General features: G+C 44.7%; 1 protein-coding gene across 1 annotated transcript in view; it reads left to right on the top strand.

Annotated features, from left to right (window-relative positions):
- LOC138513428 (dihydrofolate reductase-like) overlaps window positions 1-25654 on the top strand; it is a 427393-nt gene that overhangs the window by 111679 nt on the left and 290060 nt on the right. The window contains exon 2 of the mRNA XM_069628273.1: window positions 24330-24475. Within this exon, the coding sequence (XP_069484374.1) occupies window positions 24369-24475 (107 nt within the window). The 5' untranslated portion in view covers window positions 24330-24368. The remainder of the gene's footprint in view (window positions 1-24329; window positions 24476-25654) is intronic.

The raw sequence follows: 25654 nt of genomic DNA, 5'->3' as shown, positions 1-25654 counted from the left end.
TTTGCTGTTTCAACCCAGGGACTGTCATCAATATGGGAACTCCTCCTCATTCCCAAATATCTGGTGTTAGTCACAATGTTTAAGGTTTCATTCCCAAGGCACCATCTACATTTTTTACCGATTGTCCTGTGAGAAGTCCTTAGATTTTGTAAGACCAATATCTCACACTTTTTTTTGATGAAGTTTAAACCATTTTTTTTCACATATTTTTCTACAGCGTCCAATTTCCGCTGTAGGCCAATCGGAGTTACATCAAGTATGATCAGGTCGTCGGCATATAATAGCCAACTCACGTGACTCCCATGTATCTTTGGTGGGAATGACGAAACCTCCTTGATCGTGAAACCAATGTCAGAGATGAACAGATTAAAGATGATGGACGCTAATGGGCAACCTTGTTTCATGCTGCAAAAGGTATTAATAGCGGATGAGAGCGTGCCTTCCTGGTCTAAACAGATCCTTACGTTAGTTCCAGTATGTAATTCTTTTATTGCTGCCAAGAGGCTAACAGGACATTTCCTCTTTTTCATCTTAGACCACAGCATTTCTCTGTCAATGCTGTCGAATGCATGTGAGAAATCTATGAAGGCCAGGTATACCTTACAGCCAGATCTTATTGCCTCCATTTTGCTTAGATTTGTTATTATCAGATTCAAACTGCATCCGACGCCGTTCACAAAGCCAGATTGTGTCAGGTCAATATGTTTTGTTGCTGTGATCCACTTGAGTACTGTTGTAATAGTGTGGCATAAACTTTCCCAAGAACGTCTAACAGCGCTATTGGCCTGTAGTCCTTGGGATTAGCCCTGTTGCTTTTTTTGAATATAGGCACAATAACAGCACTTTTCCAGGACAAAGGTATGGTGCGGTTGCTATTGATTCTATGAAAAAGTTCTTGGCATATCGCAGCCCACTTCTCGGGGTTCTCCTTCAAGGTATAGTTGGTTAAGCCATCAGGCCCCGGAGCCCTGGAAGAGCTTGCTCTCTTGATGATATCAAGAACATCGTTCTTCTCATACTCTGTTCCAGGAAGTTAGAACCGGTAAATCCGGCTCTTTGCAGTTCCCTTTTTGCAATATAGCTTGCTGTAAAACTTTATCCAGTCTGCTTCCATTACAGAATTAGTCTGTAATGCTGTTTGTGAAACACTCTCCGTGTTGATTATTTAAAAAAATTGTCGAGAGTTTTTGTCTTTTAATTTCATCATCATAAATTCAGAGTCCTTCCGTAAAATTATCGCCTTATGGGCTTTGACCCAGTTCTTATACTTTTGTTTTGCAGTTCTTTTCTTTTCTGCCAGCTCATTCCATTGGCCCTGTATAGGTTTCTGATTTCGCCACGGATTAGTCTTTTTCGCTTCATGACTTCTTGATCAAATTTGTGTCTTGGTATAAATTTGCAATTATTTAACCCTTGATCTTTTTCAATATATTGTGTTAATAGTTGAGCATATTCAACCCCATCTTGTTCCTCACAATATGTCCTTGAAATTGAGTTTACATCAACATTATTTAGACGCAGCCTTACTCTATTGGAATTGACATTTACACGGCAGTTCCACCGACTACTCTTTGGGTCTTTAACCATTTTGAGCGTTACTTTCAACATGTTGTGGTCACTATGTGGACCCACAGACACCTGCATGTACGCTACTTGCTTGTGTATGCTGTCTGATAAAAAAAAGTAGTCTAAGACTGAACTTGATCCCATATTGCTCCAAGTATGGTTGGCCGGTATGGCCCCTCTGGTGTTCCCATTCAGTATCCGGATATTTCACAAGTCCATTTCAAGACACCACCTATATGCTGTGTTGGAACTTTTTCCTTGGTATGGATTGATACAGTTTATTTTTAGGTCTCCACAAATTATAAGACTCAATTTATTCACATCTTCATATATATTGTCAATCAGTGCTGTAACTTGATCAATAAAGGTCAAAGTCCCTTCTGCCAAGTGATGCCAATATAGAGATGACATAAGTTACTTCTTGTTTTGGAATGGTAATCATGGAAACCTGTATGTATGAAGATATGTTCCATGTTTTAATAAGTCGAAGTCTGGAGTTTTTCCTAATGAGTGTTATCAACCCAGCCATGGGTCGTTCTTTTGGGTTGCCTATAGCGGGATTAAAGGCAACTTCAAATTCAGCAGACAAAGGGCACTCTAGAAGCCAGGTTTCTTGTATGCACATTAGATCTATACCAGTTAGCCAGTTGTTCTGAAATAAATGTGCATATCCTCTGGTGTTCCAGGAACCAACAACAATCATGTTCTTATCTGGTACTACCTGGCATTATTTGTTGTTGTTTTTCTGGGTGTTTGTTGAAAGAGCTTCAGCCACCCAAAGCCAATCGTTGTTCCGATCGGTTAAAGACTTGTTTTCTTCATGGTCTGTACTGTCATCTTTCATCCGGTTTCCACAGGCAAAGGTTATTTTAATTTGTGGTTTATCTGGCCAGTCTTCCAGAGAATTATCTACACAAGGAACACTTTCTCCACGCACTTCCTCATGTCTTTTTGGATTGACAAGTCCTCCTATCGTCTCATCCCTGGGACTCGCAACTCACTCCAAATTGTGCTTCAGCGTTTGTTTCTTTGAGTTTATGTGGTCAAGAGACTTTTTGCACCTATCACCGACGTCATCTGCAATTTTAAATATGTCAAAGCCCAGAGACATATGTATAGGGGCTGCTTCCAAAAGAATGTAAAATACGATCTTTGAATTCAGATGTAAGATCACCTTGTCGTTTTGAGTTTCCCCCGCAAACTCCATGATTTTTAAATTGTTAGATTCAATCGTTCGAGGCTAGGAACATGATGAAGTAGGCACAGCACCTTGTTGCGGTTCAGTATGAAGTTATCACTGCTTACTATGCGTTCCAAGCCAATTTTAAACAGAGCCTGTGATTTATTGTCGGTTTTTCCTGGCACTTTTTTATTACTTTTCAACCCACCGCCTTGAGCCTCCTGTCTCACCATATTTTCTTGCAGGTACTTGAAGATCTGATAAGAACTTAGGGCCATTGATGAGATTATGTTTGGCCCTTGCTTCAGTAGAGAAAGGGGCTGCTGTTGTAACCACAACCCCTTTGCCTTTTGTCAAAGTAGGTGGTTCAAGAGTAAATTTTTCCCATCTTTTGCTTAAGGTAATGAAAGGTGGAGTAGAGTCTTCCAGTGGGACCATGACCACTGGTGCCGCTGGTTTAATTAAAGTGCATATTCTCCCCAAAGGAATCATTTTAAGTTCGCTGTTCGCATCTGCTTTTGTTTCTTTTTGAGGTCTTAAATCTATCTTTATAGGTGGGACCATCAAGGGTGCTGGTGCCACTGGTTCCTCCAAGTTAAACTTATTGGCAAGTTCGACTTGTTTATCCCTTGGGATGTATTTAGTTTCAGTGGTCTTTGGAGGAGAAATCTCCACATGTGAATCTATAGGATCATTTTCGTAAGTGGACAAGTCCATCAGGTCGATTGAGACCTCATCAATAACAACTAACTCATTCACAGGTTTTAATTCCAGTGTTTCATTTTCCTTTGATTGTTTATTATCCCTCAAGACGTTGTTGTTAGTGTTTACAGTGACGTTTACCGCCTTGATGTTACGTAAAAACTTACTTGAGGAGTTAGTGGTACGATGTCTTTTTGAGTTTTGTTTTTTTGTTTTTTTTATGTCCAATTTTTTGCCAACCTTTATCCTAGATTTCACAATGCCTTTACTAAATATGGAAAATAACTGAGTTTTTTTCTCCCGATTTAATGCACTCAGTATTGACTTCATCAGGTTCAGCATTTCAACCCCTCAGTTGCTAGATGTAGTTGGTAGCTGAAAGTCCTGAATTGCTGGATTGTCTTTCCCCATGCTACTTTTCATTGCACTAGAGAACGAAGACCACATAGTTAGGTCTTGAATTGGCTCCGTTGGAGCAGCTGCGTCATATGGAATTGCAGTGGTAAGAAACTGAGACCTTGAGTCTAGTTCTTCTAAGGAATTTGATTTGTGAAGATCAATACCTACAAACTCCCCCACCACCGACTTTTCACTACTTTGGTTTTATCTGCCCTCGTTAGACTCAGCAAGCCCAAGAGCGGCTATTTTTAACTTCTCTATTGGGCGCTCCATGAAGTTCATGCCAATGCACATAACAACACAAGTGCTTGCTGTTCTAGAAGGTGCCACTTCCATAGTGCGATTTGTATTAGTTACACGGTGAGTCAAGTCTTGTGATATTTTATCTGTTTTTGTCTGCTGATGTTGTGATACATGATTGTCCTTTTTATACAAACTACTCATTAGTTATCATACCGCACCACTTAAGCTAGATAACGATCTCAGGTCTAGCCTTCTGCGTTTATGCAGGCCACTTTGCCACTTCTTATTGGGCGAAATGTCGTTCACAGGAATTTTTGGGCTCTCAGTTAGTGCGTCATTAGTGTCTTTATTAAAATCAATATCTTTGTTTATGTTTTTATCTTTCCGTACTTTATTTAGGTAAGATATATCAAATAATAATTTGTTCACGATTTCCAATGAGTTACGTCTTGCACCCCTACCTTCCTGTTCAGATGCAAGCCCTGCTGCTCCAACGTCCACGGGGAGCAGATGTGGTGAATAAACACAGAAGACCTCGTCTCCTTGTTAATTTCCTTTTTCACTCATGCCGGCAGGTTGCAATTCATAGATGTTCTGTTTGTGTGATGCGGCCAGCCGTTCTTTTGATGAGCTTTGCATAGATGCTTTAAAGTCGCTATACATGTCAATGAGGTCCATTAGCACTGCAGGTGCATCAGGTGCTCTGTTTGGCCACTGAGTAGTCTGTGTGATCTGTGTTATTTGACTACTCATGTTAGCGCGATGTTCAGATTGTCCAATATGGTAAACTTGCCCTGGCCGTCAATTAGGGACAACTCTCCCCGCAGCTTGTTTTGCGTGCCACGCGAGCAATCAAAGCTGTGAATCCTGTAGCGCTTGAACTGCACCCCCAGATGGATTACTTTCAGTGTGTTTAGTTGTATGATGGCACTGGTCATGAGCGGTGCGAGCATCAACAATACCATCCAGGGCAATATTTTGCAGTTTGTAATGAGAACCATCACTGTCACAGACAATATGCTTACTGAGTAGATTTGGGGTTGGGGTTTGACCACTCGGCTCCGTCGGTTCAAGCAAGCCACATCCTTCTGTACTGACAAAGCCAGTGTCAACGCCATCATCTAATTTGGCTAAAGCGCCCCCTAATGACAGCAGGGCCGGCACAGTCATTACAGCATCATAAGTGCTTGAGCAACTAAAAGTCACCAGGCAGCCACTTCCTCGTGACTCGTGACTTTGTTGATGATGAAGCTTCTGGCAAGTCCACAAGCCTGTGACCAGCCTGCTCAGCTTCAGGTTCAGACCTCGCCATCATAAGGTCCCGTCGCATTTGAGCATGTGTCTTTGGTTGCAGCACCGGCTGAGATGATTTGCCTCTCTCACGTACGTGAGTCATTCTGTTCATTTTGAGGTTCGTTTTGAGGCAAACAAAACTGCTGACAGTCACTCCGTCTCCACCGCCTCCACAGACTCCAAGAGACTCTGCGACCGCTCCACGGTGCAAGTTGGATTTTAGCAGAGCAATGCCCACAGAGAGTAAACACTGCAGAGTTACTCCAAGGCTCCAATGCACACGCCACTCCAAGAGACTCTGCTCGACTCCACCTTAGTGTCCGCATTATGGTCACCCGCAACAGGAATGCGTATCTGGGTGTCATCAGCATAGTTGGTGCATGTTACACCCAGATAATCGAATATGTCAAAAAGTGGTTTTGTGAACACATTATAGAGTGTAGGGGAAACACAAGATCCTTGGGGAACCCCACATAGGACTAGTGATGGCTTGGCCGAGGCGGATGGGGAGAAGACCCTCATAGACCTGTTGTCCAAGAAGGATCTGATGCAGGTGGTGGCTTTGTCCAAGAAGTGGGCAGCAGTTTGAGATGTTGGCAGAGTATTTGGTGGTTAACCAAGTCAAATGCCGCTGATAGGTCAAGAAGAAGTAACAGGGCTAGTTTACCATTATCTGTTAGATCCTCAATTTGTGTCTTTAGGTCAATGAGCGCAGTCTCTGTTACGTGCCTGGGTCGGAAACCAGATTGTCTAAGGCCCAGGAGTTTATTTCAAGTAATCCTTTATCTGCAAATAGGCAGTACAGTCTAAGATTTTGAGCAGAAAGGGGACGGTGTTGATGGGCCTATAGTTCGTAGGTATGCTTGGATCCAGGTTCGTTTTTTTCAGGAGGGGGGTGACCCCAGCGTCCTTGAGGTTGTCAGGGATGGTACCAGAGTTGAAGGAGGAATTAATGAGGGCCGTGATGAAGGGAGCTAATTTGTGTGCAGCTTCTTTGATATGGGGAGAAGGACAGGTATCACCCTGACAGTTAGAAGGTTTAAGTTTGCTGATGTGCTTTCGACTTCATTCATTGATCACATGGTCACTTAGTTTGGTCCAGCAGGTGGTCAAATCACTAGTGTTAACACAAGATACTGCATCCACTAACATTTAATCCAGACAGGAAGATGTAAATCTATTTGTCCATGTCAAGGATGTCGTATCATTTAAAATACTCCTGTTGTTAAGACAATGCAAATCATATGATTTAACTAAAGTGCTCCAGGAAAGCTCTCTTTGAGGATCTTTAGTCATCACTTTCTGATGTGCCGTTTGTACCTTGATGCAGGTGTAAGTATTCATGCAATTTTGGTGCTTTAAAATCTCCCGCTAAAACCACATTTCCATCGGGTTTAAGCTCGGACCAGCAGGACGAGAGATTTTTTAAAACGATTGTAGCATACTTTTTGTACTAGAGCCATCCAGGGTCATAGATGTTTATAATAGGGGTAGAATTATTCAGGCGTGACAGGTCATGAAGGATGACTGAAAGAACATTAGGGCTAGTTGGGCCTGCTGAGAATGATTTTAAACTAACATAAACCTGTGCACCTGTAGCAAGGCCACCATAAGGACGACCTTTAGTCTTCTGCCTAGCCAATCTACAAACAACCAGATAGGCATCAACTTTAAAATCATTAAGTGCCCAGGGGTCTTGGAGAATAAAAACATCACTGTCAGTGATATGTGACTGCCCAAGCAGATGCATTAGAAATGATCTTAAGCCCCTTGCATTTCAAGAGATATATTTAATATTGACACACAATTTGCTACGTCAATTGCTAGCTAAATAAAGTGTGTGAGGAACCCAACGCACCACTTCTTTGGTGGATTTAATTGACTCTCTACTACATGTCAGTGAGGCTCGCAAACTCACATTCTCAGAAGTTGCAAAACTTTGTGGGAATGTACAATAGACTGTGTGGGTTTCAAAAATGTATTCTCCAGTGCATTAGTAGTGTGCTTTCTACATAATGTGAGTTGATAGCACTCGTTGTTAGAGCGACCATGTTGGTACATAGCAAAGCCACTACGGCTGGTGAAATGAATTCAATAAGGGCCCAGTTGTTTGGACTATACATCACCAGAAATTCAATATGTAGCATGTCTTCCGAATGAATTGTAGACAGACCAGGAACACTGCACCACAGTCCCATTAATTGGGTACGATTTCGAAAAGGGCTCCTAGATCTAGGATTTATCTCTTCTAATTTAACCAATTTCCCAAGGAGCCCTCCATCATGATGGCTGTAATGTCCCCTTGATTTTTGGTCTACCAAGCAACATATTGAAAGTGCATTATTTGCTATATTTGACAGAGAAAGAAAAACTGGCTCCTGGATAAGGACTTGTGCTTGCAGCTGGACACATACAGTGCCCTTAGAGGGAGTAAGTGTATTTGAGGCTACTGTGGGCTCGCTGTTTAGTACCGGCATGGGGACAAAGGTCAGTAAAACACCTGCGGAAGAAGGTTTGCTAACTTGTATGGCAAGTTTAGTTGTTCCAGGGCCACACCAAGCCATCTATCCAAAGGGCACTGAAGATTGACTTGCCTTGCAGTCCCGTCCTCCTGTTCCCTTGATACTCTGACTATTCTTGGTATGTCCGCTGGAGCAGACTGCTGGGGGCTGTATTGTGCGATCTTTGGTGCACTGGTGGTTGGTGTCAATTTATCTTTATTTAATGATTTAGGTTTTTATGTAGGCCCCCTTTTAAGCCTCTTTTTATGGGCTCTTTGTGGGGGGTTGGGGTCGACGGTATGCGTTACCTTTATGATGCCCTCGTTTGACTCAAATAATACAGGCAAGTAGAAAGCTTCAGAAGGCACTGGATGAAGTGCTACCGATAGGATCAAGATGGGGACTCTTGTTCGTTCAAAGTTTCCTCTGCGCTAAATTCACCACCTACTAAGTCCACTTGGGTGGTTGTATGAGCATTCAAAACAATGTCAAAAACAAATTTTAGTTTGCGTTGCTCCTCAGACATATGAGCGCACAGTTCGAATAAGGAGTCTGGTTTCCGACATAGATTTTAGGACTTTTGCTGCGCAGGTAGCTTTGTTTAGTACTGGTGAGATTGAAGTATCAGAGCATATCAAGCTTTCGTCATCACCATTGTATTCCGAGGAGTCCGAGGAAGACACCAGTCTTTGAAAATAAGAACTGATGGAAGGATTTTACCAATGATGTTATCGTGCCCATCTGGTGTTTTCAAATGAGTATCCGCCCCATCCCCAGGGATGTTTTTTAAACCAAGGCACATGTTTAATAATTAATTGTTATTGTCGATGGGAGGAAGGCCGAAAAGGATTTCCCCAGAACTACTACGGGGCTGTCTGTTTCAAAAGGAAGATCAAGCGGGCTGTATTGGATTTACTAGGGGGAAAGAAACCTCTAATTCTTGATTGATTGATTTTCATTTTTCTGTTCATCCTTCATTCGGGACGTCAAGCCGTTTGATTCCTTCTTCACTTGGGCGGAACTAAGGGTCTGCTTACCGGCACTATTTGTTGAGCTACACAGCGTATGCTTCCTTTGTTTGACAGTTTTCATGGCTGGTGTCAGATAAGCAAAACAAAGTTAACTGTGGCGAGCAATCACAGCACTCGCCAACTGAGCAGTGAATGCTTCGCGCGGTATCAAGTAATATCATCCCCACCAATAATATTGCCATATATATGGTCGTGTCGTAAGGCCAAAGGCAATAATAATAGTAGGGATCATTTATGAGGTTATTGGGGCCGAGGGTTGAGGGGGTGACCCCCCGCTCCATTAAAAAAAATGATGGGGGTTGAGGGTGATGTCCCCCGCAGGTTCCATGGCTTAATATTGCTGCAAAAATATGGCGATATTCTTGAATGGCAATATTTTTGCCTGGATATTAACACATGCGTAGGCCTGATGCAGATGAGAATGCCAGTGTTAGGCAGCGTTCACAGCAGACTAAGACAAGCCCTAGATAGCGAATTCTGGTCAGGCGGCTGGTCGCTCCCCTCGCTGCCCACAGCGTAACATGAGAAACACTTGCGCCACAATTCTCATGTGAGATTTTACCTTTTAGCACTTAAAACCCTGATTGGAAAAAAGAGCAGTTGATCCTGAGGATTGTAGCTGTGTCAGACGAATGCCATGTGACATTTTGTATTTTTTGATCCCTGTATGCAACAAATAGACAGGAAAAAAAAAACATTGGTTACCCTGCTTAATGGGAGAGCTTTTAGACATTGTAGATCGGCTCTGTTTGGTTTTATAACAGTGATGAGCAGTTTTTTAGGCACTGATTACCTTTTCTGGGGGAAATACTTTGTTTTATGAAATCCATTATGTAAACCTATGAGACCTTAATGTTTTATCTTGACACCAATATTGGATATGTTTTTTGTTTTTATTGTATTATTTTATATGTGAATTTATTCGGTGTTGAATGTGTGCTTAGCACAAAATAAAATGGATGATTTATTATCAGTAGTATTATTTTTATTATAATGTTGTGCAAGCACACTAAGACTACAGAGGATATAGAATGCTGTAGGTTAGCTAGTCTTTTAAGCTCGCCATTAAGAGCATATCTCCCCACATCATAACCTTTCAGTGGATCCCCGTTGTGCACTGTGTGAGGTTAAGACCATGAGTCACCTTATAGTTTTTCTTTTAATCACTTTATTATAAGATAGATGATGATAAAATATGTTCACATTCACTTAACAATATAAATCCGTATGTTCCCTACATCTAGTTCCGGCAAGAAAACAAGAAATCTTTATCTAGCTCAAAATGTATTGTATATTCTTCATCAGATTAATTATATAATTCCCACCACCTGGAGTGATGAATTCAGTTGCTTAGAGAAAAGTGGATTGGAAGGCAGGGTAATCACAGAGACACTTAGGATAAGTAATAATCAGAAGTTACCTTTCAGCCGCTGCCCCTGGCAAGAAGTCCATTGTGTGCCATTATCTTCTGACACCATATGTTACGTCTGAGTCACCCTCCAATCTTGCCGTCTTAATCTTGAGCATAACGTCCCAGCTCCATATACATGCACAACTGAGTACTTCCCCTTACCACCACCAGCAGCAATGCAGCGTTAAGAATCATTGATTCAACTTCCTGAATCCCTTGAACTCGTGCTCTTGGTTCTGACCCTCTCCACATAGATCCAGTAAGAGGCACACACCTTTGCCATCTTTTTTCTGGGCAGAGCATCATATATAGATTGTCTCATTTTTCAACCACGTACTGAAGCTAGCATAGTGTTCTTCTCTTCCATGGAGCCCCTCAGACCTCTCTTGGGTAGTCAGGCAAGACTTTTTACTGCTACAGTAAGCAATGCAGGAGCTGGCAGAATCGTTGAATTAAGAAACACCTTGAAAAGATCGTGCAATTCCACTCCATTTTGCATTCCGGAATCTCAAATTATTCTCCAATCTCTCTTACTCAACTCTAGGTGCCTAATTAAGCAATATGACCCGAGCGGCGGGGGCATTACCGACTCAGGTAATGCCCCGGGGCCCATAATTATAGGCCCGAGTGAAGCGAGGGCCTTAACGAAGGCCCCGGGGCATTACCAGAGTCGGTAATGCCCCCGCCGCGAGGGTCATATTGCTATTAGTATCCCGGCCCGCAATATTTGCGTGACCGGGGTACTAAAAGCAATTTTTTTCTGTCCCGAAACGCTGCGGCGTTTCGGGACAGAAAAAAAGAAATGGCCAAGAAAATGGCTGCCGCCATGGAAAGGGGAAACGGAGTCCGTTTTCCCTTTCCATGGCAGTCATCGGGAGAGGACGCGCTGGGAACACATGTGTTCCCAGCGCGTCCGCTCCCAAAAAAGGATCAAGAAAAAGGTAAGTGGGGTTGGGAGGGGAAAAAAAACCCAAAAAACGTACCTGCGTCCCCGGCGGGGGACGAGGAAAGCCCCAAGCCGTGTGGAGGCGCGGAGCGGGGATGGCCCCGCTCCGAGTCTCCACACGGCTGGAGACTTCCCTCGTCCCCCACCGGGGACGCAAAAAAGGATCAAGAAAAAGGTAAGCGGGGTTGGGAGGGTGGGAGTGGGAGGGGAAAAAAAAACGTACCTGCGTCCCCAGAGGGGGACGAGGAAAGCCCCCAGCCGTGTGGAGGCACGGAGCGGGGATGGCCCCGCTCCGAGTCTCCACACGGCTGGAGACTTCCCTCGTCCCCTGCCGGGGACGCAGAAACAAGAGGGTAAGTTGAGGGGGGCGGGTGGGAGGGAGGAGAGGGAAGGGAGAAAAAAAAAATACTTACCCGAGTCCCCGGCGGGGGGCGAAGGCAGCCTCTCAGCCGCGGGAGGCCTGCCTTCGAGCCTCCCCATAGGCTGACGGGTTGCCACGCCCCTCGCCAGGGAAAAAGGCTGTGGAATCCCGACGGAGGGATTCCCGGCCGGGTATGGACCTGGCGAGAGTCAATCAGAATGCTTGTTTCAATCTGGTTGTCTCTCGCCGGGGTACTAATAGAAAAAACAGCACATTTCAGAAATTCTGTAAACCTTGTGGATGTCTTTTCTACTTTAGTGTTCAATACTTCCATGTTGAAATAAGCTCACTTTATGATCCTTTCTGGACAAGCTCTTCTGGGTGTCAAAGCACTCCTGCCTGGGTCTCTGTACATCTGTTACTCCCCTGTTGTTGACTAATTTGAGCCCCCTTGTTTCTCTCTTGCCCTGTGGATCTAGGCTGGAGAAAGATCACTCCTCTCTTATTTGGGCTTCCCTTTGTTCCTTGTGACATCAGAATCTTTCTGGCAGCATCAAGGTCCTTGATTCAGTTTAGATGGTGGCCTTCCCTCTCTACTACACAGATTACTGCAGTACCACTCCTGGATCTACGTGATCGGACCGCGGCTGATTTTGCGGCGGCCGGAAAGTTTGCATGAGAAAGGTGCAAACCACCAAATGTTTGCACCTTTCTCATGTGAACACACGTACATACTCACACCCCCACCCACACCCTCAACACGCCCACACCCACAACATAAACCTCACTCACTGTTTTCTTCACGCTGTGTCCCTGCAGCACCGGTTCCCTTTCACTTCCGTGATCGGGAACCGGCGCCACAGGGTCCTATTTTTTCTTTTTTTATTTTACGAGGGCTGCAGGGTTTTCCGCCGCCACCCCCGCTCACTATACTTTACAGTATAGTGTGCGGGGGTTGCGGGGCGTTGCGGGGGAGAACCCTGCAACCCCCATTTTTTTTCTTTCATGGGTGTGCTGCAGGGATGTCCCCCACAACACCCCACTCACTATACCACACAGTATAGTGAGCAGGGGTGTTTTTTTACTCACCTGCAATGCTACCACCAAAGGTTTGAACTTTTGGTGTTCGAACCTTTGGTGGTAGCATTTTTAGAACTTTTTGTTCATGCGACCGTTTAGATATAGTCTTTTTGTACAATACCCCACTCCTATGCTTGAGGCTAGAGTTAAGCTGAAATAGTGTGCCTCTGCCTTACTGCTCAGGGCAGTAGGCAAAGCTGTTGCCAGAAATCATACTTTATGCCCTGATGCCTGCTCTTGTTCTATCTTCTCCTCAACCTCATAACGTTTGGGATGCCCACAGGTGTTTATGGTGCCATGCCTGCACTAATGGAACTCCTAATGACATGCCATACTTCTCCATTTACTTACACCTTTCACCACCAGTGGGCCTTTGCTAGGTTTTGCAAGATATTTCTGTTGTGGTATCTTGCACTTTGTGTGCATGCCAGTGGCATTTTGTAAACATGTAGAAACTGAAGAAGTAGAAGAGTTGCTGCATCAAAAGGTATCCACAAGCTCAAGTCTGTGGTCTGGAGCCGCCTCCTCGCCGCCTCCATGCCTGAAGGGACCTTGCTTGTGTCCAAGGCATACAAATTCCAGTGTAGCTACAACAATGCAAATTGGTTATTGCGAAATGGGATTGTACAAATGTGGAGTAGTATTATGGAGGTCTTAAAGTATTGTAGAGTTCGGAATACATGTAGAGAGTCTAGTTCAGAGTTAAAGTTTTTCAAATTCTTGTTAACTTATATAGGTTTACTGTGGTCACTCTGCTCTCTTGAAAGGAGAAAATCACATGGGTTTACCCTTTTAAAGTCTCACTAATATGCTGTCTACATAGAGGCTGTAGGTCCTTTGGGATGAACACATAGGGCCTCATTTATTTATTTATATTTTATTTATTTGCATTTGTAAAGTGCCCAAGCCAGACGGCATCAGGGCACTGTTTCAATCCTTTTATGTTGTGGTAGATGCACTTGTAGTGCGCACTTTCACCGGAAGGTTTCTTGGCGCAAGGAAATGAAAACATATCGGCACAAGCCGTAGCCCTAGAACAGGAAAGTTTTCAGTGCCCGTCTAAACTGAAGATGTTCATCAAGCCTCTAAGGCTAGATGGAAGACCATTCCACAGTCTACTGGCTGCATATGAAAAGGCACATATGTGCCAAGCGGACCTTCAGGATGACCACTAGATTGGCATCACCAGAATACAAAGGTCTGCCTGGGATGTAGGGGGGAAATTTGTCCTGCCGTTATTTCGGCCCCTGCCTAAAAAAGGCAAGATGTACCAAGCACAGAGCTTTAAACGTAATCCTCTGAGCCACCGGGAGCCAGTGCAAGGACTGAAGCACATGACTTATATAGGCGCCGAAGGGGGAGGCAGTAGCCACCATAGCAGCTAGATTTTGCAGCAGTTGTAAACAATGTTTCAACCCCAGGGGTTGTGCCAAATAGAGTGAATTGCAATAGTCAATCTGACTGGAAATTAAGGAACCCACTACCAGCGGTCGCAGATGTTAAGGCAAAAAAGGCAGAACTCTGCTCAGCACTCTAAGAAGGAAATGTCCAGTCTTACAAACTGCATTGACTTGAGATGACATAGGTAATTCAGATGACAGAAGGATCCCTAAGTTCTTAACTACCTTCATCGGGACGGGGAGATCACCCAGAGTTGAGGGCCAAAAGGAAGCAGACCATACAGCAGAAGCAAAACGGAATCCCACTACCAGGATTTGGGTCTTGTCCCCATTCAGCTTCAGCCAATTCGCACTCATCTAGTTTCCCACTGCCGACAGACACTCCCGCAGTTCAAAGACTGCAGTCACTTGGTCCTGGTCAACAGTGACCAGGATCTGAATGTCGTCGGCATAGGAATAACAGTGGAAGAGTAGGAACGGATGAGGCGAAGCAATGGCTGAATATAGATGTTAAAAAGCATCGAGGACAAGGCCGACCGCCTGCAGAACACTGCAGAATAATGTGCGAGAAGAGCATAGAAAAGGAGGCAAAGATAGTGATTGACTCCTATCAGTGAGGAAAGATACAAACCAGGCCAGGTCGGGCCCAAAGAGGTCCGCTGTCTGCAGGCGAGATAACAGAATAGCGTGGTCGACCGTATCGAATTCCGCTGACAGATCTAAAGAAATCAGGGCTCCCACTCTGCCTCGATCCACCAACATGGTGAGATCATCGACCACAGACACCAAGACACTCTTGGTACTCCATCCTGGTTGAAACCCCAATTGAAAGGAGTCGAAGAATAGCAAAAATTACAAAAAAGATGACAGAAGCGGCGGTATCAGAGACTCTAACATGTTACATTCATCTTGACAAAAACAGAACAATACATCAGGGATACGGGCAACACATCGGGATCAAGGGACAAAAGGACCTTTAACTTAGCAAGATAGAGTCGGAAGGAGGAAGCCTTAAGATCTAGCACGATAGATTATAGTTCCGAAGTAGCATGGGTACATGGTGGTCCTTACACAAAAAGCCTGAGTGCCTTACTGTAAAGACTGGAGGGGGGTGTCTGTACTTCCGCTCTCTATATGGTAGAGGAGAGGCACAGAGGACCCCAGCCAAGATTCTCTATTATGGTAGCAATGGACGAGCAATCAAGCCCTAGCTTCTCAGGAGGTGATGCAGACTGGTTCTTAAGTACAGTGTAGTCCCCAAGCCCCCACAAAGGAATGTCCACACACTGTATTACTGAAAGCGGTCCTCGTCGGCGACGTCTTGCGAGGACGAGGTGTGCGGGGCACCTCTGCGATTGATTGTTCAGGACAGCAGAGACTTTCAGATGAACTGTGGCCCAATGAGGGCATCGAGTCGTTGAAGTCTTTGTGGTCTCTGGGTGGCGGGAAACCCACCGGCGGATTCTCCTCGGCGCATCGGCGTCCTCGACTTTCTCCGGCGGGAGTAAGTGGTCATCGGTGCAGACAAGGGAGTCCTTCGATTCAAATGTTCTAAGGCAAAGGAGAGGGTGGCTGCAGTCGTCGGCGGCACAGCGTCAAGTGGTCCCCGTATCTAGGCAACACAACTTCGATGGGCCTCTAGTGGTTACACAAACCTGCAAACCGTGGCTGACGGCAATGGACTTCGACGGCGGCGATTTCCGGGTCCTTCACTTCGGTCTCCTCCCTGGTCCCCTTCTCCGGTCGGCAGCCTTTCAAGGGTCTGACTTCCAGGGAGCTTTGGCGAAGATTAGCAGTGCTCGATGGTCCCTCGGAGCACGGGAAGAGGGCGCCTTACCAGGTCCTCTCTTGGGTCAGTCCTTGATGAATTCGGCAGCTTTCAGATCGGGTCAAAGCAAATGCAGCAGCAAGTCTTCTTCTTCCAGCTGGACGTTGAGGATCAGCAGTTCCAGTTACTCTTCAAGTGTAGACACAGCTTCTGAACAATTTCCAGTGGTGAGAGGTCCCCAGGTATACAATTTTGTCTCTCATCCACACTGCTGGCTCACACTCAGCAGCCAGACATACAGAAGGGCATTCATGCAGTTAGTCAGCCAATCATGCATACAGTGCATTCAGGCCACACTCCTTCTTCTCAGACACTCACAACAAGGAATGTAGATTGGGACAAGTGCCCAGCCATTCAACACTACACACTGCATTCATGCTAGTTTCGGGCAGGGCTGTCTCAGTCTTTGTCTCTCATACTAGAAACCAGTCAGCCACAACAAGAATTGCATATTGGTCACACACTCCATTTACCCAGGTCCCACCCACAGGGTGTACCCACAACATACAGTCACTGGGAAGGCTCCAGCCAGTCTGGCCTGGCCTTCACAACAACACCATATATGGAACTTCCACCCAACAGCCAGTCAGTGGGAAGGGACAGAGTCAGGGCTTCCCAGGACTTTGGGAAAACAAGGTAACAGGCAATAGAAAGCAAGAGGCCACAGGTGCCATCTTGTTTCCTATCATGAATCAACTGATTCCAATGGCAGGGCTTGGGTATCCCAAAATGGAGGATACTCGAAGCACCTGTCAAATTCAGCATGGAGCTGCCACCAGCCATACCCTGCTCTGTGGGCCACCCACAGGTGCCCAAAAACATACACTAGGGGCACAGAGTTGTACCCCACCCATGGGTGCCATAAGGGTATCCCATGGGTCTGTACACCAAACCAAAAACAGGAAGAGCTGCACTGCCAGGAGTCTCACATGGACTCCTGGGCAGAAAACAATACAGAACACAATACAGAACACACATGAAAAATGACTACAGGACAAGGACAGGGAGGCTGTGTCCCTCCAATGCATTTCCAGCATCACACTTACGAAAGGGTCGGTAGGCAGTTTCTGCTCTCAGTTCAGACGGGAGGTTGGTCCACTGGGTAGCAGCTACTGTCAGCAAGCTGGCACCCGTAATCAACAATAAGAGAATAAACACTGGAAATTTATAGCGGCACATGTAGATGTAAGTACAAAGAAGGTTTAAGGATAGACCACACCCCTATTGATAGACCACTGGATAAACAAAAGTGTTTACACTTTATAGGAATGAATCTGAACCATCTGATTAACCTATGCCCCTGATGTGCGATACAAAGATCAAAGAACCTCCCTTGAAGGAAAAGAGATTGGAGCTTGTCCGCCATAACCCTTTAGAGATGACGAGTTTGAGTAAGTACAGTACTGAGTAAGTACACATTATGTGTTTGTTTGCATCCTAGGTGGGCCCAAACCAAGTTGGCCACTATGTAGAGATGGGAACAGGATTTATCCATATATCAATGAAGATTGAGTGTAAAGAATATCACTCTGACACATTGACTCAATGATGACTGAGAATCATTTTTACACATTAAGTGTGATTCAAATTGAGAGGGAACAGCCTAGAAAATAGTTGATAAATTGTTTTTAGAGTTGTTTTAGATTCTGACATTGTGTATTATGTGTATTATGTTCTAGGTGGTGTTACCCACCCTACATATTGTTAATGGGAACAAAGAAACTTCCCATATTTGGTCCTGACGAAGGTTGTGAGAGTGAAGGGGTGAAGATTGGTGATGCCCAGGAAGACAACCGAAACACGTGTAGACGTAGGTATGTGTGACCAGGAGCACATAGACGGAACCATCAGATCATTTGGTGGAGGACTTATATTATAGCAGAAATTGGAAATGGGGGCTATTTATTCAAAGCTTAGAAGCAACCAGTGATAACATAGAAATAAATCACAGAAGAAACATGGAAATAAATCACAGAAGAAGCAAAGAAGTCAAAAGGAAATACATCACTGTGAGCATAACTGGATTCCTCATCTCGCCAGAAGCGGCTGGAAGACCCCGATAACAGCCAGGCCGAGAGCACAACAGCGCACAGGTATGCCGGAGGAAAGCGTCCTCCTCCGGCTGAAGTCTCACCTGACCGCTCAGGGATTCTGCATATATGCACACTCCAAAAAGGGGTGGCGATTTCTCAAACGTTCTGGCAACGCACTTGCGCATTGATGAGCAGTCATTGGTTGCCAGCTGGGTCAACCGACAGAACTCTCAAGGAGCAAAGTGCCTCCCTCTTTTAAAAACAAGCACCACGAAAAACAGTCCCATAGCTCATAACAAGACATAACAAAGCTAGCTTTCCCAGCAGAAATGTCCTTGACTGCATACCAGGTTTGGAAAGCATGTTTTCTTCAGCACAGTGAATCTAACTCTCAGCAAAATGTGTGCAGCTTTTCACTGCGGCATGAAGTAACTATCCATCATGGCTCCGAGCGCTCCCAGAACGCACTGCGCACCAGCGCCATGTTTTAGCTCAAGCATAACAGGGAGAGAGTGGCATGTAGATGGACATCTAGCCATTTTTACAGATGAGGAGACAGGAATTTGGATTCCATCTATGCAGAAGGAGAAGTCTGTGTTGAGTTTCTTAAGCATGGTAGGTGAGCCAACGAGGAGGATGTCTGTTTTCTCGTCAATCAGGCTTAGATGGTTTGAGGCCATACATTACTGAATGATGCATATATTTTGTATATGGTGATGGAGTCTTCTTGGAAGGAGCCTGTCAGTGGGGGGAGAATTTGTGTGTCATTGGCTTAGTTGGTTTAGGAGATGCTGAGGGAGTCAAGGAGGTCAAAAAGGGGTTTAGTGAATATATTGTAGAGTGACTGGGATACCCCAAGGCAGGAGCCTTGGGGTATGCCACACAGAATGGGGATATGTGGGGCATGTACATTGTCCGAGAAGACTCTCAAGGTTCTATTTTAAAGGAAGGAAGCCATCCAGGTGGCTGCTTTCTGAGAGAAGTTGGCTGAGCCTGTGAGTTGATTACAGAGTGTGTCGTGGTCTACCAGATCAAAGGCAGCAGATAGATCGAGGAGGAGAAGGAGGGCCGGTTTGCCTGTGTCTTTGAAAGAGTGGAGTTGGATTTTGAGGTCTAAGAGTGCTGATTCTGTGCCGTGACCCGTGCGAAAGCCAGATTGACACATGCCTAAAATGTGGTAGGTTTCTATATAAGCTTGTATTTGTAAGTATGCAGCTCTGTCCAAAACGTTTCGGAGGAAGGGAGCTGTGGTGATGGATCTGTAGTTGTTGGGTGTCAAAGGGTCTGAGGAGATTTTTTTTTTTTAAGCAATGGGAGAACCCAAGTTATGAGTACAGCAGTGCACTAAGAAACCATAGTAATGTGGCAGTAATTCTGTTACTGCAACATTACATCACTGTTGTACTACAGGTTCGGCAGTGAGGTAGAGGATTTTCCTCCAGCAAAAAGCTGGAGGAAAATCTGCTGCCCTACTCTCAAAAATTGGCAAAATCAGCAGAATTACTGCTGGCAGAATTACCATTGGCGGTAATTTTGCCGAAATCCCCATGCAGTCCTATGTACTCCAACTAATGAGGACTAACACCACCTACCACCACTTATAATCCCACAGTTAATTTGTAGGATCAATGGCAGTAGCATTAATATCGCCAAACTTTTAATGAGGCCCATAGACTTTACAAATGATCATTAAATCTGACAAATGATGAAGGCCATATTCTGCTGTTTTGTTTCTTTGATTATTTGAGTTATTACATTTGTTTACTTAATATTTCCACTATCTGAATTTAAGTGTATTTCTGGCGAAATGGCCCATAACATATTATTTTAAAGGGTTTAACAAAGAGTTGATCAAAATTATTAAAATATTCTAGAAAAGTCAAGGAAAAGCCTGCACATATGCAAGCTCAAAAAGACTCTTGTAATTGAGGGTGCAGGTTAGTGCTCTTTAGAAATGCAGTCAGTGGAATTCCTATGGCACCCAGGTGCCGTTATGCGCGGCCATGTTTCTGGTTGATTTAGGCAGTTGTTATTCCCCAGCACAACCATTCTTTGGCTGTTCCTCATCACAGCTCTGTGCCCAGTGGGCTGAATTGGATATTGGCAGGACATCAGAAGCCAATTGGATGCTAGCACATGAAGCTAGAAGGAAACAAATATATTCAGAGGAGCTATTTGTTACAAGAGTGTCTACGCCCTCTGTCTACAAGAACGCAATTTTGGACAAAATTGTGCTGAATGCAAATGTTATGGCTAATGCCAGGAAAAGCAAGAGAGATCTTGAAAATAAATGGTATGATCTCGGGTGCTTAGCAAGGGAAAGTGCTTGGGTGCGTAGAAGGAGCATTGTTTTAGGATTATTGGTGCTCTTTCAGACCACCAAATCTAAGCTGGATCCAACCGGGCAACTATCTCCATTGTAACACGCTGGTCTTGGAAAAACAATAATGCTATGTGATGTGGTTCGATGCTCTGGTCAGGCTGACTCAGCCCTTCATCCTCGTGAGGTCAATACATTGAATAGCACCACGTGAGGTAAATAATGGTAACTTTTATTATGACAGTGCTTAGAAAATGGACAATTCAGTATTAAGCATGTGTAAATCACCAAATTATTATGGTTGTTGGAACCCTAAAAGGAGATGGTGGCATATATATACAGGTACTTATACTTTATATGTAAACACTGACATTATGGCCTGGAATGTACAGGCATGGCTTTCCTGCTGGTCTTCATATCTTTTAATTCAGCGTTTGCGAGCTATTGTTAGGTGCTTTTTTGATGTCCCGTCTTTAAATGCAGCTGTAGAAGCGAAGGACATAAAGAAGAACACAGAGTGATTCCATTGCTCATAGTAATGGCTACCTGGTCCCCCTCTGATCTCGGGCCGAGGTCCCCTCCCCAACAGTTGACACCTGCATTGCCCTCCTGGCAACCCTTGCACTCCGGATCTGTTACTGTATCCCTGCAGCCCCTTCAGCACTTGAAACCTGATGTCTGCACTTACCCTTGCACTTGTCACCTGCTGGCCGCACTTTTATTTATTTTATTTATTTATTTACTGTTTCCTATATACTGCACTTCCCCCTCCCCTTTCCCCCGCACTTTTCCCCTTCCCCTGCACTTGCATGATCCCAGTGTCACCTGGCCTAGTAGGATCGCTGTCTGTCTTCCCTCTGTTCCCCTTCCTTGCTTTGTCACGCCTTGAAACACTTGTGTATAGGCGCATTATAAATGCCATATCTTATCATATCATATCATATCATAATGAGACTCGACTTATCGATATGTAAACAACGAGGAGCCCTTTTGGAATTCACACCTGCGCCGAATACATTGCACACAGATTACTCATCCCAGGTGGGGCCAATGCAGATGTGTGAAAAATCAATTGCCTTAACAATGTTAAATATCTAGCCACTGCTTGGAACTTTGTAACTTCTATACATCCTGATATTTATAAACCTGCCATTTCATACTTCGTAAATTCTATGGTCCACCTAACAGGGCTGACATGCACACATGCTATCAAATAACATGCTTTACCACTTCCCCCCCCTTCCCTCCTTTTGTCTGTGGCATTTAACCTCTTTTCCCCATCCTATTATCTTTACCTCGCTCCTTTTCCTCCTACAGACTAAGGTCTGGATACCCCTGATGCGGACACAGTACACCAACCCTTGGCCAAGCCTTGGTACTTTGAGACTACTATAGTGGTGAGTTGGCACGGCATAGCAAGCTATTACTATAATCTAACATTATGGGTTAGAAACATATAAGCAGTGAAAATAGTGCATAACAGGTATTTGTTTGTGTAGAGACTGAGAGGGAAATTCATGCTGAAAGAGCCCTGAATTAAATTACTTGGCCTTAGATTCAGTAGTTTACTCTAATGGGACATGTAGGAGCCACAATGGCAATAGCAATAATTACAGATTGAAAGGTTTTCACTAGCTGGTAGCGGACGAGGGCCCGAGTTATAGGCTCAAACGAGAGGTGATTATTGCTATTAGCACCCTGAGGCAAACCTGCAGGGTGCTAACAGCAATTACAATAAAAAAATAAACTGGCCGCACTGCTTCGTCCTGGCTGGGTGGAAGGGGTTTGAGGCAGTGGGTTGTCATGGATATGGAAGGCAGGGTTCTGCTCTGAGCCTCTCTTCTATTTCATAACTGTAAGTGGAAGCTGGAATAATTTGGGCTGGTGACTGAGGGGAGCCACTGTGTTAAGTTAAGGAGAGGGGAGTTGTGGGGGTGTAGAGGGTCTTGAGCTGGGGCGTGGCAGCCAGCGTGGAATGAGAGAGGATGGTGGGAGGGGGGGACAGGTGGCCTGTGACTGGGTGGAGGGTGGTTGCCGCAAGCACTTGCAGTAACCTGATTGGCTGACGCAACCATCGAGGGTGCTAATAAATGGTAATACATTCTTCCCCCATTATACCTCGGTTTAGTGACTTGACATTGCTTAAGTTAAATGTACAAAACACTTATTTAATTTGAAATATAGCTCATTCTAAAATTGGCGGTGCGGTAATAACGTGCTTGTAAAACCATTTACTGATTTGATATAATATGATACGTCATTTATAACGCACCTGTACACAAGTGTTTCTAGACATGACAAGACAAGGGAGGGAGGGGAGGATAGCTCTGTGGCAAGCACGGGACTTGGAAGCAAGACCACGCTCAGCAAACACAGGGTTCGAATCCTGAACCCGCGCTTGAAAGAATTTCTTTTTTTTTTTAAACGAGTGCGTTATAAAAATGAATCTAGCGCCTAGATACCTACGCATTATGTGCGCTGTAAATAAATGCAAAATATATTTAAAAAGAGCGAAGACAGAGGGAGGACAAGACAAATGATCCTACTAGGCCTTTTGTCATTCAGATCATGCAAATGTGAGAACAAGAAGTGCAAGGCGAAAGGGATGAGAAGTGCAGGGAGAGGGGAGGGGAAAACAGGACATCCAGGGTAGCACGGCTCTGGGCAGTGCAAGGTAGTAGGTTACTGCACCGTCAAAGTACAAGTTGGCTAGTGGGGCACCTGAGTTACCTCCAGCTAAGAATTGGAGATAAGTCAGGCGCCTTACTGGCACCAATTGCATGTATTACTGGCACCAGTATTCCTGATGCTGGTAATATTCGCAAATCCCCAGGAATAGGGATTTACAAACATTGCCCGGCACTCGTTATCTGGCAGTAATACGGTCAGACCGAGTGCCGGTAACAGTAGTACAGTTTGGTGGAATCTGGTTACCACCATATTCTTAATGTTGACCCATGCCCAGGCCCCATTAAGAGTCTGGTGGTAATTTGATTGTATGTCTGTGGAATTACCATCAGAATTGTTTACTGTTACCACCGCTCTGTCCAGTGAAATTACAGTCGAATCACGAGTGGTGGTAAGGCAGTATTGATTTTCATGGATTTACCATGAGCGATAATTCCACCATGGTAAATCCACTGATTTTTGGCCTCATGGTCAAATCTCGGAATTCAATGGCGTGATAAGTGTGGCGGTAATTCCGTTACTGCAAAAAAAGTGGCAGTAACGTAGTTAGTATTACATTTTTACTGCACCGCTGAACTTGCATTGTGGCCCATGCTCCTGTGTGTTGTTTTATCATGGGTAACCTAGGCAGGATGGATGATCTTTAAACACATACTGATACCATGCAAGTTACATTACTATATTGCCAGGTGGTAAGAGTACATTTTAGTGAAAATGCGATGATATGCAAACTCTCAATGCAATGTCACTCACTCTTGTGACGTAAAATCTTCCCATGGTTTTGCAGCATAATCGCAGTGAATTAGACATTTGAAAACTGTTATTTACTCCGCCAACTGCTTTATAATCCCAGACTACGCAGAAACAAACAAAAAACATGCACCCCTTTCATATGTTCATCACATGCGTGGGTAGGTAGTCACTTGTGGAAAAAGGACACTAGCCTAAGTGGTGCCATTTTGTGTTCATATTTTCTCATTGCACTGGTCTCATCTGATTAAACTGCCATTGTCTCTGGGTGTGCTCCCTGATACTTGCAAGGTCCACCGGTTGATCTGACTCTTTTTAGGAAACTACTATAGATGCTCAAGGTCTGTTACATTTTTGGCCAAGAGCTGGCCTTCTCATACCGAGGAGGACCAATGGGATGTATGAATCATTTCCATAGATGTGTATATGAGACATCTGCCAACTTGGGATCATCTTGACTTTTCTCTAGTGCAGCAAAATCAAAAGTGATTTCAACAATGTATTGTAAGCAGAACTGCAGACTCCGATTACTTTCACGAAATCATAAAAAGGAGCTGTCGGCTAAATGCTAAATAACATCTACTTTGGGTTTTGCAGGCTCTGCTTTATCAAATCCATGTGTGCAGTGTTTTTATCATGAGTGAAGCACGAGAAAGAAATGGGCCCAAGCCCATAAAGATCATAGTGGCCGCCGGTCGAAATAGGGGGATTGGAATAAAAGGAAATCTACCATGGAATCTGCCGTAAGTACACAACTTGGCATTGATCTAAAGTGTATTTTATGTAAATTGCTTTTAAAATGGTAGGTGTGTGGCTAATATGCTGTGAACCCATGCAGTACAGGTCCCTCTCTCCTGCGCAAATGGAAGGACATTAAGACCAAAGGGTGTCTCACTTACTAGTCTCTAGGGAACTCTCTCTCAGGGGGCCAGGGCACAGCCATCACCTTTGGATCCAGACTCTGGGGTTGGACCAGTGCGGGAGGATCACCTGGGTGGGGGATCTTTGGGTAGGGGGGGTGAGTCAACTGATGGTGAGGCACGGTATCCCCCCCCCTTTCCCGTGCTCATACCCCATCCTAATTAGTAGGATTCTCCAACATTTGAACCCCCTTGCCCTTTTCTACACAAGCAGTGGGCCAAGGAAGAGGATAACTGAGAGTTAAGAGGCTAACACTTATATATGTCATTGGACATGTCCTGTTAATCAGGTCCAGCAAAGTCAGGCACTTGACCATAATCACATACATGTGATACCTATTAGCTCACTCCACACAGATAAAAGGCGGAACATAGAGACACACTCTGACTAAGGTGAGACACGAGAAGGAGCAGATCTTCCGTGGTGAAGGCAAAAACCCACTGTTGCAGGACGACCGATTGAGGGACCCGAGCGAAGGGTAGGGAAACCCAGAAGATCCCTACAGGTGGTTGTGGCCTCCGGAAAACCACAAAGGATACGTGGAGAAAGTCACATCCCAGACAAGAAGAAACCTGCATTGTGTTTCAAGGATGCAAGCGACCCTCCCGAGTGAACGACAGAGTTGGGTAGGCGAGGTCAAGCCTGTGGTATCAACCTTGACTCCTGAATTAAAACCACAGAGACAAGAAAGGAATGCAGACAACCGGTGAGTTAGGGAAAGACGTGAAAGACCGGTTTGTGTCATGGAAAGATTGAAGCCACAACAGTGTATCTCACAGTTGAAGGTTGGGCGCATGCTGATGAGATGTGAAAGAAAGCAAACCAGTAGTGAACTTTTAAGTTACTGATAACTGTGAAGCTAGTGATACAGAGTAGCAGAGTGGTCTGGTCCGGCAAAAGGCAATAGCTGTCACACTCAACCCAGAGAAAAACAGGTGAGAAAAAGGGCTGAGTCTTCTTGGGAGATCTTTCCTTCTTCCTGGTTGTTGTGGACTTGTACA

This window comes from Ambystoma mexicanum, chromosome 12, assembly GCF_040938575.1.
Source record: "Ambystoma mexicanum isolate Mex_15411 chromosome 12, UKY_AmexF1_1, whole genome shotgun sequence".
Lineage (NCBI taxonomy): Eukaryota > Metazoa > Chordata > Amphibia > Caudata > Ambystomatidae > Ambystoma > Ambystoma mexicanum.
The sequence above is the reverse complement of the archived record's forward strand: the minus strand, read 5'-3'. Positions and strand labels throughout refer to the sequence as shown.